The sequence below is a fragment of the Equus asinus genome, chromosome 27 (assembly GCF_041296235.1).
Source record: "Equus asinus isolate D_3611 breed Donkey chromosome 27, EquAss-T2T_v2, whole genome shotgun sequence".
In the NCBI taxonomy this organism is placed as follows: domain Eukaryota; kingdom Metazoa; phylum Chordata; class Mammalia; order Perissodactyla; family Equidae; genus Equus; species Equus asinus.
Genome location: NC_091816.1, coordinates 4648549 through 4667774, shown reverse-complemented (window position 1 = coordinate 4667774; position 19226 = coordinate 4648549). Strand labels below are relative to the sequence as shown.

Sequence of the window (19226 nt, the reverse complement as noted above, 5' to 3'; positions counted from 1 at the left end):
TGTTTACATTTAATATAATTATTAATATGTGTATTTCAATTTGTCATTTTTCTGTTTGTTTCCTATTTTCCTTGTCTTATTTTTGTTCCAAGATTCTTCCTTTCTTGCCTTATTTTGTGTATGAAGTATGTCCAGCATTTCATTTTGACTTCTCTATTGATTTTTTAGCTATATCTCTTTGCATAATTTTTCAATATTTGCTCTAGTATTTATGGTAGGTATTTTTAAAGTACATAATGGACTTAGAGTTAATACTGATTTTTTTTCAGGTAAATTATAGAAACTCTGCAATATTTATCTCAATTTACACTTCCATCTTTAGTGCTATCATTGTTATTGCATAACGTAGCTATACAGATACAGATAAGTAGATATACACGTATATGTGTATGTATATATGTATTTCTGTGTCTAAATGTATATACACATTTGTACATATATATACACATGCTTTTATATGTACATAAATATACACATATCTATGTACATGTGTATGCATATTTATATATGCATGTGTATTTATATATGAATGCATACTATATAAGTGTGCATATATATTTACATATGTGTACATGTATATAGCACAGTCAAATAAAGAGCAGAAAAGAGAAAACATAAACATAATTATTGATATTTACCCACATATTTACCATTTTTTGTGCTCATCTTTCTTTCTGTAGATCAATCATCTACTGCCTTGGCCTTTCAGCCTGAAAAATTTCAAATTCTTAGAATTTTTTTGTAGGGCAAGTTACTGGTGACATATTCTCTCATTAACTTTATTTGCTTCCATTTTAAAGGATAATTTCTTTGGGTATAGAATTTTTTTCATTGACTTTTTTTTCTTTCAGCACGTGTGTCATTCTAAAGTCTACTGACCTCCATTATTTGTGATAAGAAGTCAGCTACATTTTGTATCATTGCATCGCATATCTAATGTGTCTACTTTTAGGCTGCAATGAAGGTTTTCCTTTATATTGGGACTTTGGGAGGTTTTACTTTGCTGTGTATAGAATTGGTTTTCTTTGCCTCTATCTACTTGTAGTTATCTGAGCATCTTAGATATGTAAGTAAATGTTTTTCTTCAAATACGGAAAATAATAAGCATTGTTCCTAAAAAATATTTTGTTTCTGCCACACTTCTCTTTTCTTTATCTTGAAATCCAATTACAGGTATATTGGGCTACTTACATTTCCTGTCAAGTCCCTGAGGTTTTGATCATTTTTCTTCAACATTTTTTCTCTCTGCTCTATAGATTATATAATTCTTATTGTTCTACTGTTAGGTTCGTTAATTCTTTCTTCTGACATCTCTCATCAGCTTTTGGGCCCATCCAATGAATTTTTCATTTCAGTTATTGTACTTCTCAGTTCTAGACTTTAAGCTTATATGTTTTTATATGTTTTAATAGAATCATTTATCTGTTGAGATCCCAAACTATTCACTCATTATATTAATTTTTCCTTAAATTATTTGAGCATAATTTCCTTTAATTCTCTTAAAACATTCAAAATAACTACTGTGAAGTCTTTATCTGCTAAATACAATATCTTGGACTTCTCAGAGTCAGTTTTCCTTAACTGCCTATTTTCCTGAATGTTGTTCACACTTTTCTGTTTCTCTGAATGTCCAGTAATTTTTGGTTAATAAGTTGGACATTATGGATAACATGATACAATGACTGTATCCAGCTGTGTCATTCTGGAGACTTGCTTTCCTTGCAGGGAATTAAGTTGCCTGGGAATAAACTGTAAACTTTGTCTCCCCCACAGTGTGCAGCAGCTACCTCTGCTCAACTCATACGGCTGCCAGCTGCTGAACTTTTAGCTTGATTCCCTGATATAATGTAGCATTCAGCTAAGGATTTAGGCAGAGATAGCACTTAGATTTCAGAATACAATCTTCTGCAGTTTCCTTGTTTCTGAAGATTCCTCTTTAATTTCCAATTGCAGTTCCAGTCTCAGGCTCTATATTCCGAAATCTGAAACTAATAAGTCATCAGATTTCTGCTGCCTGAGTTGCATGTAGTTGAGAAATATTCTCTTAAAAATACCCATCAAACTCACAGAGCTCACCTGGTACACATGTGTCTTTCAAGGGCCTCACCATTCTTTTCTGCCCCATGGAGTATTTCTGGTCCATGCATATTTATACAGTTAATAATCAGATTTTAGGACTTAAACTTTCACAATTCTCTCATTTTCAGGATTTTCTCCTTAAGTTTCTAGTGGCTCTCATCTCTGAACTCTGTTCTCTGCCACATTGAGTCAGGAGGGCTGCAGTTTTCCACAGCCATTTAATTCGGCCACAGCTGTGGAGGTGGAGGAGCACCCTTAGGCTAGAAAGACATAATTTCACAATTCTTACCTATTCCGGCTGCAGTTTTTCAAGAGTAAACTCTGCTCTGGCTTCTTTCTTCTATTAGATGTGTTCCAGTGCCACTTAATATTATATATGTAGCATATATAAATATATATATTTGTATATAATATATATTTTTTAAATTTTAATATATATTTACATGTGTAGTATATTCCATATTTTACAAGTACCATCTCTGACAGTTTTCATATGACTACTTCACTTTGTTGTCAACACCTTCTCTATCATCTCTCATCTTTGTTTTGATTTGATCTTAGTTCTATATTTTTTCAAGTACTTTGTTAGAAGTGTCTTTATTAAATATGTTCTTAAATTCGTCTATATTTTTATATTTTATACAAGTGACAGAATTAATTTTCAAATATTTTAAATTGGCACCACCTGTCAATACAAAACTTTTTCTCCCTATTTTAGCAAACTATGCATTTTTCTATCACATTGGTAATAGTCTATAGTCTTTAGATGTTCTTGTCTGTTTTTGTTACTGCTTATTATTAAAGGCATACTTCTTCAACTCCTTAGACACTATTTGTGATAACTAATTATAAATTTGGAGCTGAAGCATACACTAAAGAAAGTAAGAAGGTAATATTTGAGGAAATCGAAACATTATTTAAAGAACCTTTGCTCTGCACTTCAGAAAATAGCAAACAGGAGACCTAAAGGCTTCCGTATTCCCCAAAGATCTTTTAAAAATTCATTTTCCTAAAAGACAAGGTCTATATCATCTTTTCCAACTACTATACACATATATAGGCAATGGAAAATCTTTGAAAAACTTTCTACTAACCTCAAGAGTGCCACAGTCACATTGTTCATCTGCTTCCAAGACTCCATTGCCACATACCTTCCTCTGTTTGTAAACTGGTGTATCAGGAAGGATATTATGAAGACACTTAAGGCCAGAATGTGAAGCAAAATGTTTAAAGTCATCCAAGCTACAGGTGCTAAAATCCTTTGCACCCCCAGAGTACCTAAAATATAAAAAAAATCAGTATGACAAACATTACTGCTGTAGATCTTTGCATTTCACCAAATGTATGCTATTTTGAAGAGAGATTTGAAGAGCATTATTATCCATGGGAACAATAAGCACGCTTATAAAATTACTGATTGCATTGCTAACATGTTTTAAGACATTTTTTTACATTTCATCAAGAAAATTCCTGTAATGAAAATTAAAAATTCCAAAATCTTTTTATTGCTATCCATCTTGTTTAAACAAGACCTATTATTTATCTATCTTATGACCTTTATTAAATCTTTAAACATAGGAACTGTGTTGTTCTTATTTACCTTCCCAGTGCCAAACAACAGAATCTTACATTTTTGGACTCAGTGTTTAATATACTTTTTATCCACTTATATCCTTTTTGTAGTTTTTCTGTAAATACTGACATGAATAAGTCTGTATCAACTTTAGTAGCATATTTTAGAGCTTTTGCTCTCCAGAATTAAACATTTTTCAAATTAAAGTCTGTTGTTTGAAGCACACTATGGGAGAGGCAACAGGAGTTCCTGCTCTGATGGAGTGAGGGCTGTTCGCACTTTGGTAGCACCTCAGCATCCAACTGAAACACTAGAAAGAATATGATTTAAGAGTAAAGACTATGCCCTAGACCAGGAGGTGACAAACTTTTTCTGTAAAGGGCCAGATAATAAATATTCTAGGCTTATATGTAATATACCTCATTGCAACTACTCAGCTCTGCCATTGTAGTGCAAAAGCAGCCATAAATAATATTCAAACCAATAAACCTGGCCATATTTCAATAAAATTTTACTTACAAAACAAGCAGCCAGCCAAATTTGGTCTATGAATTGTTATTGGCTGACCTCTGCCTTACACTAAAATCTACTCTATATCAATTTTAACAGAGCCTAAATTCAAGTTCTGACAAGATACCCAGAGGAGAATGAGTTTGAAAGTTCAGTCTCAACAATTTAGAGGGATTCTGAAATATCTTGAGTTTTCCATAGAGTCACACTAAGAAAGTATAAAACCAAGCATATAAATTTCAACATGATTAGCCAATAAATGAATTACCTGGTAGAAAAAGAATCAATGATTTTCAGAGGAAGGTAGGGGAATCCACACTTTCTATTCTGTTATCAACAATATCCAATATGCTAATAATAATAATAATGGACATATAAAGAAATAAGAAAATGTGATCTATAGTCAATAAGAAAAGCAGCTAATAGAAATCAACACTGAGATGGCCTGGGTATTAGGTTTGGCATACTGATAGTTAAAAGCAGTCACTACAAATATACTTAAACAATTAAAGAATAATGTTTAAACAAGTCAGAGAAATTACTGTCTTACAATTCTAGAGCAAAGAAAACTAACTGTAAATAGAAATCAGATCAGTGGTTGTCTGTGGCAAGAGAGGAAAGTAGGAGAGCCAAGGGTCACAAAGAAACTTTCTGTGGAGATGGAAATGTTGCATAGCCTGACTGACACTGTGGTTCAGAGATTTATATATGTTTGTCAAAAGTCATAAACTCATACACTTAAAGTGTATGAATTTCATTGTGGACAAATCATACCTCAATAAAGTTGATTTTTTATAAAGCATGTAAATAAAACACTCAAAAAGATGGTGAAATAATATTTTCTGAGAAATGATTTATCAAGGGGAGAAGAAATAAATTTAATTATCTACTTTGTGCCTTTACAAAAATTGAGGATATCATGGATTCCATAATCAAAGGATAAAGTGAAATAATGACAAAATATACTGAGCTGATTAAGTCATTATTGGCAACATATTTACTGAGCAATTTTCTAGGTAACTGGTATGTAGTAAAAAGTAGACCAAGTACCTGTTGAGGGCAAAAAGTATGAACATCAGAAAATAAATATGTGAAATAAGTCAGATAGTTATTGGAATGATGAAGAAAAATAAAACAACATAACATACAAGGGAATAAAAGATACTATTTTAGAAGAGAAGGCATTTATTTTTTAAAAAATACTGTAGCTAACATCATACTTATCATGAAAAACTGAACGCTTTTCCCATAAGATTGGTAACAAGGCAAGAATATCCACTTTCACCACATCAATTCACATTGGACTGAAGTTATTTCAAGTGCAATTAAGCAAGAAAAAGGAATTTCATGCAAATAGATAGAAAGGAAAAAATAAAACTGTTCTTATTCATGCATGACAAGATCTTGTTTGTAGAAGATCTTAAGGAATCAACAAACGAAATCTGGAACTTCTAATGAGTTTAGCAAGTTTGCAGCACAGAAAGTTAACATACAGAAATCAATTATATTTCTATGTACTAGCAATGAAGAATCTTAAAATGAAATTAAGAAAACAATTCTATCCATAAGAGCAAAAGAAAATAATAAAATGCTTCAGGATAAATTTAACAAAACAAGTACAAATCCTGTAAACTGTAAAATAATGTACATTGCTGAGAAAAATTTTAAAAGACCTAAGTAATTAAGACATATGCCATATTCAAGTATCAAAAGACCCAATATTGTTAAGATGCTGATTCTCCCAAAATTTAATTATACAATTGTTTGATAATGCAATATTTATCAAAATCACAGGAGTTTTCATAAAAATTGGAAAGCTGATAATAAAATGTATATGAAAATGCAAAGGACCTAGAACAGCCAAAACTATTTTGGAAAAGATGAAAAAACTTGAGGATTTGCACTACCTGATTTCAAAATTCAATATAAAGCTACAGTAATAAAGACAGTACGCTTTTCCATAAGGGTAGGCATACAGGTTAATGACACAAAATAGAGATTCCAATAAAAATCCACGCATTTATGTTCCTTCTATTTTTTGACAAAGTTGCCTAAGGCAATTAAGCGGGGGAAAGGATGAGTCTTTTCAACAAGAGGTATTGGAATACTTGGAAATCCGCATAGCCAAAATAAAAATAAAGTTAAGTATACACAATAAACTAAAAATGGATCATAAAACTGCATATAACAGCTATAAAACCATGATGCATAAAAGAAAACAACTGATAAACTGTACGTCATCAAAAGTAAAAACATTTTCTAAAAAAGGCACTATATGGAGGAAATATTTGGAAGTCGTGTACCTGATAAAGGACTCACAGCAAGAATATATAAATAATTCTTACAACTCAAGAAGAGCATGAAAATCTCAATCTTTCTTTACAAAAACGAACAAGAGTTTTGAATAGGCTCTTCACCAAAGAAGATATACAAAACTATTAAGCTTGAAAATATGTTCAATATCATTAGCCTCTAGGGAAATGCAGATTAATACCAACATGAGAAAAAACTACATATCCACTAAAATGATTCAGATTAAACATACTGAGCATACAAAGTCTTGGTGCTAATGTGAAACCACCAGGACTGACTATATAATTTGTGGGAAACAATGAAAAATAGAAATCCAGGGCCCCTTGCTTACAAAGTAGGGGGAAAGTATTATTTATGATTCTAAAATAAGTTTTTTCCTTTCTTCAGCAATCTCTCTCTCTCAATGGGTCATAGTGTCATTTATTTGCAATTTAATGTATTTCAAGATAAAATATTTTTAATTTAAATTATTAACATGAATTGTACTATTCATCCTTATATTGCACAATGCCAGTTTTAAATACAAATACCAAAGCATTTAACTTACCAGAATCACTAAAACTATATAACTCACATCATCTGTCCCTAGAGGGTACCTTCAATCCAGCCAGAAGAGAAATACAAGCTAGACTCTGGAAGGTTAGGAAGGAAGAAGAACGTTTGCCCAGGGGTGAAGGGGCCTGGGGGAGTGTTGGGCCTATTTTGGTGTGTGTTCCGTCTGCACTTGAAAAGAATGTGTATTCTGAAGTAGTTGGGCACAGTGTTCTATAACTGTCATTTACTTCAGTTTGGTTAACAGAAGTGTAAAAGTTCCTGATGAAAATATTTTTAAAAAGGAATGTATACACATAACAAAGAACATTGTCTTACACTGCATCTGGTGACATTGTGCAAATATCTCCCGAACAATAGCAGCCGTCAGCATCGTCATAACTCAACCCCAGATTAAAGCCGAGCAGCTGCACAACACTGACAGTGTACGACTCCAAGGACAAGCCCTCAGGATACTAAATATAAGGAAAATTTAAAAAAAGAGTTAGCTAAGAATGCTATTCAGTTATAAAGAAGACAATATTTACTATAATCAAACATTAGTACATAAAAATCATGTTTAACTTATGAAGGCATCTAAGACACCTTGTAGATACAACTGGAGTAGAGTTATATAGGCATTTGGATGTTAGACATTAAACACAGATGAGTAAACACAACACTTTAATTTTGAAATACTTAATGACAATACCAGCTATCTTAGCAAATCTAATAGAGTCTTAAATCTCACATTGTATTGCTTCTTTGAATTATTTTAAACAAAATACCTTTAATCTTTTATTTTAATAATCAATTCTACATTCTCTTAATAGTAGGCAGCCTCTAAAATGGATGCCAATGACCCCTGCCTTCTCATTTGTAGGTCTTCACATAGTCCCACTCCATTGAGTGTAGGCTGGACTTGCTTCTCATCAACTGAATATAGAAGAAGTGATGGCTCATCATTTCCAAGATAGGTTATAAAAAAGGCTGACCTCTTGGATTCTGTGTCTCACTCTCTGTTGCTCTTTCTGGGGGAAGCCAGTTACTATGTCATCAAGTAGGCCTACGGAGAGGTCCACATGAGTGAACTTGGACAGATTTTCTAAAGTCAGCCAACAGCCACAAGACTGAGCTTGGAAGCAAATCCTCACATGCTAACCCTTGAGGTAAATAAAGACTCATTATATATGAGGCCCTTTTGTTATGTCTCCCATATCTTTATAATTTTTTTTTTATCTTGCCCTATCTCATAAGGGCTGGAGGCCAGATCCAATTTGCATACTCTCCTGAGATCTGCTAACCATAGATTTTCCCATGGCCTAGGCAGCAGCTAATCTGATATGAGACCAATTTGAGCCTAAACTCCCACCATCACAGACATAAAACCATCAAGTGAAGCTGCTTGAAAGTGGCCCAGCAGCATGGGTTACACACAGTAAGCTCAGGAAATACAACAGAATCTCTAATGTCAAAGTAAGAAAACCAATAAATTTCCTCTATGCAATTTGTGCCATAGGAAAGGCAGTCCTTGAGCAGGCCTAGGGTGGAGGTTTTAGAGTCTGAGGTGAAGACATCTTAATGACTGTTGGTCTCATTGTAATTGGTCTAGGTGCTTTCATTGGTTTGCAGTCTGAAGGTCCAATCCTCCAAGTAAGTCATTGCTTCAACGAGACAATGGCAAATGCTGAGGCCCATGTGCCACTGAGTTTGGCTTACACAAATCTTACAACCCAAAGACCTCACCAGCTTGCCTGTCACCAAGCAAACTAACAACTGTGACAAAGGGCCCATAGTAACTGGCCAAATTAAAGGGTCTGTATACAGCTTATTCTGTACCCCCAACCTCAGACATAGACACTTTAAATGACAAACAATCTGACACCCTGATTAACAATGTACACCCAAATCAAGTCATATAATTTAAAATGCATTTATAGCAGAACCCTTCTCATCATCTAACAGGGCAAAATCTGAAACTGTTGGGTGCTTTTAGATCCAATCATGCCTCATTTGGGTTTTAACTGTGCCAGTCACCCTTGGGCACAGATGCCAACATCACTTTTGCTAGCTATGCACTCACAAGCCCTTTGAGTTAAAAGCTATTTATAAGTCCCATGTCCAACATTGCCTTCAAATTACACAAGTGCCTCAGCATTATTATAAAACCTCAGTCACACAAACAAGACCTACATTAACTTAAGTGGGTATCAAGTTGAAAAGGATACCCCAGAGGTGGGACCAAGATGGTGGAATGAGTAGTCTTCTTTGTCTCTCCCCCTTCTAATCTACAACTAATTGGACATTCATCAATTAACAAAGGATATCTATATAGCATCTCAAGACACCTGAGAGACCCATGCTGCTATACATTGGAAGGTGGATGGACTTCCCCCAGGGGAAGATGTGGAGATAGGTGAAAACTCTCCAACTCCCGAGCCCCACACAGCCTAGTACCTGCAAGAGTCTCTCTTCCAGCGGACTGTGCCATAGCATCGTCACGCACCAAGGGCAGGAGTGTGCACTCACCAGTGGAGCGACAGTGGAAACAGGTGACTACAGGCCTACCTAAGCCCCCCACGATTACACCTAAGGCCAGGGGGAAACCCCAGGGTCCCACACCACTGGCAGAGAAAGCTTCTGCTCGCCATTAGCAGAGAGGCCCTGCCCAGCATTCAAAATGCCAGGAAGCTCCAAAAGAGCATAATTCCCGGCAGGGCAGGAGCCCGCCAACCACTGCCGGGCCCACAGACTCCAGCTGTGCCCCAGACGGAGCAAGAGGTGCCCAGAGATCCTGTGGGTGAGCTTGGGGGCCAGGTGGAGCTCCAGCACCCAGCTCCACGGCCCAGGGGAAAACTCCAGGGTCCTGCACTGCTAGCAGGGAAAGCCTCTGCTCACCATTAGCAGAGAGGCCCTTCCCAGCCCTCAGAAGCTCCCAAAGAGGAGAATTCCCTGCAAGGCAGCAGCCTGCCAGCCACTGCCAGGCCCATGGACTCTGGCTGTGTCCCAGACGGGGCAAGGGGCTCCTAGAGATTCTGTGGGAGTGGTCTGGGGCTGGGTGGAGCTCCAGAAGACCGGCTCCATGGCCCAGGGGGTAACTCCAGGTTCCCACAGCAGCCTCAGCGAAAGCCTCTGCACAGCACTAGTGGAGAGGCCCTGACCAGCAATCACAAGGATGGAAGGCCCTAGGGCAAAAGTAGCACAGCTAGGTGAGCTAACCACAGACTTCAGAAGATACCCATAGCTCTGCTGGGACCTACAGTGGACAAGTGAGATCTTGTGGGCTCTGACAGTGACAGATTGCAATTGCAATTATAGGTGATTCTGCTCCCAGCTGCTGGGAAAGCCCATAACACCACTGCAGACCATAAGGAGGGAGCGTGTCTAGGTGGTCTGCAACAGTATGCACCAGCAGCCTGGGGCCCCCTTGCGATTGCCCCCACAACTGATGAGGGACCCCAAAGGACCACTGTGACTATGAAGAGGGGCCCAGGTCCAGTCAGTAACAGCTGACAAGGTTCCTGGTCAGCGCAGTCTAAACAGCTGCTCCCGCCCACACCAGTTGAAACAAGTGGAAGCAGTAACTAAACTCTATCTCTATGTGGAGGCACAAATCCACACCATCAAGCAGTATGAAAAAATATATTAAATCTCCAGAACAGAAGGAAAATGACAAGTACCCAGAAAACAATCCAAAAGACAATGAAATCTACAACCTAAATGATGATAAATTCAAAATAGCCATTATTAAAAAACTCAACAAGTTAAAAGAGAATTCAGATAGACAACTCAACGAATTCAGGAGCTATGTCACAAAAGAGCTTGATATTATAAAGAAGAACCAATTAGAAATACTGGAGGTGAAGAACACAATGGAGGAGATTACCAAAAATCTGGACACTCTGAATAGTAGGGTCGATAATATGGAGGACAGAATTAGCAATTTGGAGGACAGGAATATAGAAATGCTGCAGACAGAGGAGAGAGAACTAAGACTAAAAAGAAACGAAGAAACTCTCCAAGAATTACCTGACTCAATTAGGAAATGCAACATAAGGATTATAGGTATATCAGAGGGAGAAGAGAAGTAGAAGGGGCAGAAGGCCTGTTCAAAGAAATAATGGCTGAGAACTTTCCACTTGGGGAGAGAGATGGAACTTCATGTGACAGAAGCCAATAGATCTCCAAACTTCATCAATGTAAGAAGACCAACCCCAAGGCATATAGTAGTGAAGCTAGCAAAAGTCAACAACAAAGAGAAAATACTAAGGGCAGACAGACAGAGGAAAATAACGCACAAAGGAACCCCCATAAGGCTATCAGCAGATTTCTCAGGAGAGACGTTACAGGCTAGAAGACAATGCAATGATATATTCAAAACTCTGAAGGACAAAAACCTGCAGCCAAGAATACTCTGCCCAGCAAAAATATCCTTCAAATACAATGGAGAAATAAAAACTTTCCCAGATAAACAAAAGTTAAGGGAGTTCATTGCCACAAGACCTCCTCTTCAAGAAATGCTCAGGAAGAACCTCATACCTGAAAAATCAAAAAAAGGAAAGGGGTTCCAAAACCCAGATCAAAGGAGATAAGCATAAGGACAATAACAGAAAGTAGCAGCTCTCCATCAGAACACGTTAGTAAAAGTTAAATAAAACATTAAAGATAAACAGAACGGAAACACCAAGAATAAATATAACCTTGTCATTTTAACCACAAACTCACAACACAAGAAGGAAGAGGGAAAAAAATCTGACAATAACAACCTAGAAGGGGAAGAGACAAGGGATGAAACATTTTAATTTAAGGAAATAAGAGGCTATCAGAAAAAGGACTATCTCATCTATGAGATGTGTTATACAAACCACCTGGTAACCATTAATCAAATAACAAGAATAAAGACACAAATTACAAATAAGAAGAAAACCAATACAGAAATTTACCTACCTGAATTAGGAATCCAAAAGTCATGGGACGAAAACAAAGGAAATGCAAAAGAACCAGAAAACTAGTGATAAAACGGCAGCAATAGGCACCCACGTTTCAATAATCACTCTAAATGTAAATGGATTGAACTCTCCAATCAAAAGACACAGAGTGGCAGGATGGATCAAAGAAAAAGATCCAACAATATGCTGCCTCCAAGAAACACACCTCAGCCCCAAAGACAAACACAGACTCAGAGTGAAGGGATGGAAGACAATACTCCAAGCTAATAATGAACAAAATAAAGCAGGTGTTGCCATACTTATATTAGACAAAGTAGACTTCAAAGCAAAACATATAAAGAAACACAAAGAGGGGCAGTATATAATGCTAAAAATAACACTCTACCAAGATGACATAACACGTATAAATATATACACACCCAACACAGGAGCACCAAAATTTGTAAAGCAACTATTAACAAAACTAAAAGGAGACATCAACAACAATACAATAATAGTAGGGGACATCAACACCCCATTAACACCAATGGATAGATCATCCAGACAGAAAACCAACAAGGAAATTATGGAATTAAATGAAAAATTAGACCAGATGGACTTAATAGATATGTATAGCACACTTCATGCAAAAACGGCAGGTTACACATTCTTCTCAAATGCGCATGGAACATTCTCAAGGATATACCTTATCTTTGGAAACAAAGCAAGCATCAATAAATTCAAGAGGTTGAAATAATATCAAGCATCTTTTCTGATCATAATGCTGTGAAACTAGAAGTCAACTACAAGAATAGGGCTGGGAAAGGGACAAAAATGTGGAGACTAAACAACATGCTACTAAACAAACAATGGATTACTGAATAAATTAAAGAAGAAATCAAATATTATCTGGAGACAAATGAAAATGAAAACACGCAATACCAACTTATTTGGGACACAGCAAAAGCAGTCCTAAGAGGGAAATTCATTGCAATACAGGCTCACCTCAATAAGCAAGAAAAATCTTACATAAACAACCTCAAATGACACCAAACAGAATTAGCAAAAGAAGAACAAACAAAGCCCAAAGTCAGTAGAAAGAGGGAAATAATAAAAATTAGAGCAGAAATAAACGATATTGAAACAAAAAAGACAGTAGAAAGGATCAAAGAAACAAAGAGTTAATTCTTTGAAAGAATTAACAAAATTGATAAACACTTAGCTAGACTCACTAAGAAAAAAGAGAGCAGTCTCAAACAAATAAAATTAGAAATGAGAGAGGAGAAATCACAGCAGATACCGAAGAAATACAAAGGATCATAAGAGAATACTATGAAAAACTATATGCCAACAAATTGAACAACCTAGAAGACATTGGTAAATTCCTAGACTCTTACAACCTCCCCACACTGAATCAGGAAGAAATAGAGAATCTGAATAGACCAATCACAAGTAAAGAAATAGAAACAGTAATCAAAAACCTCCCCAAAAATAAGAGTCCAGGACCAGACGGCTTCTCTGGAGAATTCTACCAAACATTCAAAGAAAATTTAATACCTATCCTTCTCAAACTATTCCAGAAAATTGAGGAAGATGGAGTACTCTGTAACACATTCTTTGAAGCCAACATCACCCAGATCCCCAAACCTGAAAAGCACAACACAAAGAAGGAAAACTACAGGCCAATATCACTGACGAACACAGATGCAAAATTCCTCAACAAAATTTTGGCAAACTGAATACAGCAATACATCAAAAAGATTATACACCATGACCAAGTGGGATTTATACCAGGGACACAGGGATGGGTCAACATCCACAAGTGAATCAACGTGATTCACTACATTAACAAAATGAGAAACAAAAACCACATGATCATCTCAATAGATGCAGAGAAAGCATTCAACAAGATCCAACATCCATTTATGATAAAAACCCTCAATAAAATAGGTATAGAAGGAAAGTACCTCAACATAATAAAGGCCATATATGACAAACCCACAGCTAACATCATACTCAATGGACAAAGACTGAAACCCATCCCTCTGAGAACAGGAACAAGACAAGGGTGCCCACTTTCACCACTCTTATTCAACATAGTACTGGAGGTGTTGGCCAGAGCAATTTGGCAGGAAAAAGAAATAAAAGGAATCAAAATAGGCAACGAAGAATTAAAACTCTTGCTGTTTGCAAATGACATGATCTTATATATAGAAAACCCCAAAGAATCCATAGGAAAACTATTAGAAACAATCAACAGCTACAGCAAAGTTGTAGGGTATAAAATCAACATATATAAATCAGAAGCATTTCTAAATGCTAACAATGAGCTAACAGAAAAAGAATTCAAAAACTCAATCCCATTCACAATCGCAACAAAAAGAATAAAATACCTTGGGATAAATTTAACCAAGGAAGTGAAAGATCTATACAACGAAAACTACAAGACTTTCTTGAAAGAAATCAATGACAACATAAAGAAATGGAAAGACATTCCATGAACATGGATTGGAAGAATAAACATAGTTAAAATGTCCATACTACCTAAAGCAATCTACAGATTCAATGCAATCCCAATCAGAATCCCAATGACATTCTTTACAGAAATTGAACAAAGAATATTAAAATTCATATGGGGCAACAAAAGACCGCGAATTGCTAAAGCAATCCTGAGAAAGAAGAACAAAGCCGGAGGCATCACAATCCCTGACTTCATAGCATACTACAAAGCTACAGTAATCAAAACAGCATGGTACCGGTGCCAAAACAGGTGCACAGATCAATGGAACAGAATTGAAAGCTCAGAAATAAAACCACACATCTATGGACAGCTAATCTTTGACAAAGGAGCTGAGGGCCTACAATGGAGGAAAGAAAGTCTCTTCAACAAATGGTGCTGGGAAAACTGGACAGCCACATGTAGAAGAATTAAAATTGAGCATTCCTTTTCACCATTCACAAAAATCAACTCAAAATGGATCAAAGACCTAAAGATTAGGCCTGAAACAATAAGTCTTCTAGAAGAGAATATAGGCAGTACGCTCTTTGACATCAGTTTCAAAAGAATCTTTTCGGACACCATAACCCCTCAGGTGAGGGAAACAATAGAAAAAATAAACAAATGGGACTTCATGAGACTAAAGAGCTTCTTCAAGGCAAGGGAAAACAGGATTGAAATAAAAAAACAGCTCCCTAATTGGGAAAAATATTTACAAGTTATCTATCTGAGAAAGGTTAATCTACATAATATATAAAGAACTCACACAGCTCAACAACAAAAAATCAAACAACCCGATCAAAAAATGGGCAGGGGAGATGAACAGACATCTCTCCAAAGAAGATATACAGATGGCCAATAGACATATGAAAATATGCTCATTATCACTAATCATCAGGGAAATGCAAATCAAAACTACACTAAGATATCACCTTACACCTGTTAGAATGGCAAAAATATCCAAAACCAAGAGTGACAAATGTTGGAGAGGCTGTGGAGAAAAAGGAACCCTCATACACTGTTGGTGAGAATGCAAACTGGTGCTGCCACTTTGGAAAACAGTATGGAGATTTCTCACAAAGTTAAAAACAGAAATACCTTATGACCCAGCCATCCCACTACTGGGTATCTATCCTAAGAACCTGAAATCAGCAATTCCAAAAGTCCCAGGCACCCCTATGTTCATCGCAGCATTATTCACAATAGCCAAGACATGGAACCAACATAAGTGCCTAGCAACTGATGATTGGATAAAGAAGATATGGTATATATACACAATGGAATACTACTCAGCCATAAAAAAGGACAAAGTCATCCCATTCACAACAACATGGATGGACCTTGAGGGTATTATGTTGAGTGAAATAAGCCAGACAAAGAAAGATGAACTCTGTACGACTCCACTCATAGGTGGTAGTTAACATATAGACAAAGAGAACTGATCGGTGGTTAACAGGTGAAAGGGGGGGTGGGGTAAGGGCACAAGGGATGACGTGGTGTACCTACAACATGACTAACAATAATGTAAACTGTAATTTCATAAGGTTGCTAACTATCATAATCTTAATAAAAAAATAAAAAAGGATACCCCAGTTCCACATCCCAAGCTACATTGTCCTGGCCCAGGAAGTCACTGCTAGAGATGACATCACCTCAGATGATGTCACACCAGCCCAAGACCTCCATGTTAGAGATGACTCAGCATCCCACACTGGACACAACTTCACATCAGACACTAAAACCTCCACCCCAGGCCTGCTCATGGACTACCTCTCCTATGGCACAAATTGGATAGAGGAAATTTATTGGTTTTCTTTCTTTGATATTAGAGAATCTATTGCATTTCCAGAGCTTGCTGTCTGTGTAGCACATGATGCTAGCATACTTTTGCTCTCTATCAAAACATATATCGCTATACTCCATGTCTAAAGAGAAATCTGGTCAAGGTTACTACTACCTGTGGCATTCTAAAAACTAATGCAGATTATTGCTTTCCCTCAAAGTCATCTGCCTCATGGCAGTGATCCTCTGCGTCCCTGGGGAGAGGACCATTCACTCCTCAGTGCCTTCTCTTCCACCTCCCCATCCAGTTTTCTACCACAACCTCCCAGCTGTGTCTCTGACTGTGACTACCACATCCACCTATTCCCTTTGCTTACACACAAAAATACCACTAATCTTTACATATACCCTACCAAACTATCAATTGACACAGAACAAAAGTTGGTTCTTTGAAAAAACTAATAAAGTTGAAAACACATAATGAGACTGATTGAGAAAAACCAAAGAGCAAACTCAAAAAGTCAACGTCGAGATTTAAAAATATGAAATCAGCAAAGATCATGCATACATTTAAAATATCATTATATTGTGAAGAACTTTATGAATTTTATGTTATACTTAAGATAGATATAACAACCTCTCAGAAAATAAGAAAGTGGGATCACTTCCCTACTGCTTTATGCAACTTGGTAAGGAAAACTCAAAAAAGACATTACATCACAAGAAAGGAAAATGGTACATCAATCTCATTCCTTAACATATATAATAAACACTAACGGGGCCAGCCTGGTGTTACAGTGGTTAAGTTTGTGAGCTCCACTTTGGCTGCCTGGGGTTCACAGGTTCGGATCCCAGGCACAGACCTAGACACTGCTCATCAAACCATGCTGTGGCAGTATCCCACATACAAAATAGAGAAAGACTGTCACAGATGTTAGGTCAGCAACAATCTTCCTCAAGCAAAAGGAGGAAGATTTGCAACAGATGTTAGCTCAGGGCCAATCTTCCTCATCAAAAAAGAAAACAACCACTAAATAAAGGCAGCAAAACAAATCCAGGAAATATAACAATTATGGTAAAACATGACCATATCAATTTTACCCCAGAATTTAACAATCATAAGTTTATTGATGTAATAATCCATATCAATGATTAGAGATGTAAAATCATATGATCATCTCATTATTATTGATAAAATGAAACAAACAGCAGAAAACAACTGTTAAAATATTTAGCAGAAGAGTATATGCCAAAAAACAAACCTGTGAAGAAAAATTAAAATCTAATACAATACTCCAATCTTAATTATATGAGTTAAACAAGTATTTACAGTATGAAAGAACAGCATGAATCAAAACCTCAACAACTCAACATTGAAATAATTGAACAATAGGAACAATTGAAACAGGAAGTGACAGAATTCAGGAAATTATTGAAGAAAAAGAAAATTGTTTCAGAAATGAAGACTAAAATACAACATATCCAAGGTGAAGACATATAAACAAAAGTATAGTAAGCAAGAGAAAACAGAAAATAAAAGAGACAAGAATATGAATCATAAATCATGATCAAGGAAAAACAGTGAAGAAAATAAGAAATATAGAGACATAGAAGGAATATGCATAATCATGTTATATAGGAAAATATGAAATAATGTTAAAACTATAAGTTACACAGAGAAATTATCACATGTTAAAACTATAATTTATACAGAGAAATTCTGACATAAAAGAATCCTCATATTGAAACGACACACTGCATACCTGTGAAAATAAGCTCATGCAGAGTACTGCTGCTTTATATCCTAGTAAAACAGCTAAATTTTAAAGATAAAAAGAAAATAATCTGAGTATCTAGGAAAAAGGGCCCAATCAGTTAAAAAATAAAATCATCTGGCACTGGGTTTTTCAACAGCAAGATATAAATCACAGCAAGATTAGAGAAAAATTTCTAAGACACTCCAGGACATAAAGTCAACAAATGTTTATTCAGCAATCAGTCCTGTAAGTAACAACACTAGGGAAAAATAATTTTAAACAAGTAAGAATTAGGGTATCATTACACCCACAAACCTTTCCTGAGTTATCTATATAATAATGATGAACATCATCCAACCAGAACATGACTAAGAAAAGATAAAAAAAATGACTGGTGCATAAATTTAACTTTAAGAATATATAAACACGGACTAATAGTATGTAAATGTTACATACTCCAGTAAAGTAGAAATAACAAAACTAAAATTGAAGAGAGAGAAAGAGAAAAGGGGACACAGAATGTAGAGAAAGAATATAATATAAAGTCACCAAATAAAATGGTATAAGCCTACATAAAAAAGAAGACCAACACTTTATAGGGAGGTGTTGATATAAAGGAATTCACTAGAACTACAATCTTGCCTGAAACCCAGAAAATTATTTTAAAATTATAAATGAAAAAACAAAGAAAACAGACATGAAGCAATTATACTACACAAAGTAAACACAAAACACATAACAGAAATAAAACCAAACATGACTCATAAATAACTAATTTTTAAAAATAAGATTCCTTAGATGTACTCACAAAATTCACCTCTATGGTTTATACAAGAGACATACCTTACATAACAAATCGTGCCAAAAGGTTAAAAACAAAAGGATGGGCAAAGATAAACAAGGAAACTGCAAACAAGATAGAACATATACTCACAATCTTGGTATCTGTCAAGAATAGAATAAAATAAAATAAGGACACTTTATAATAAGAAAGTCTCCACCTCAGAAATTAAGTATAAAGTTCAGTCACAATGTAATTTTATGTGTGTCTTCGATTCTTTTTGTTAATGTTTTATTTAGTATATTTGCATTTGATACATAAATGTGATTCTTTGGTTCAAAGTTTATAATGGTTAAGTATTAGTTATATTCACTTGATAAAAATGAATTTAGAGGGGGCCGGCCCCATGGCTGAGTGGTTAAGTTCACACTCTCCGCTTCGGCAGCCCAGGGTTTCACCGGTTCAGATCCTGGGC

At 35.9% G+C, this 19226-nt stretch overlaps 1 protein-coding gene across 1 annotated transcript in view; it reads right to left on the bottom strand.

Moving 5' to 3' along the window:
- LOC106836908 (disintegrin and metalloproteinase domain-containing protein 5-like) overlaps positions 1-19226 on the bottom strand; it is a 186217-nt gene that overhangs the window by 112187 nt on the left and 54804 nt on the right. The window contains exons 12-13 of the mRNA XM_070499711.1: positions 7346-7482; positions 3174-3357 (exon numbers count right to left, since the gene is read on the bottom strand). Of these exons, the coding sequence (XP_070355812.1) occupies positions 3174-3357; positions 7346-7482 (321 nt within the window). The remainder of the gene's footprint in view (positions 1-3173; positions 3358-7345; positions 7483-19226) is intronic.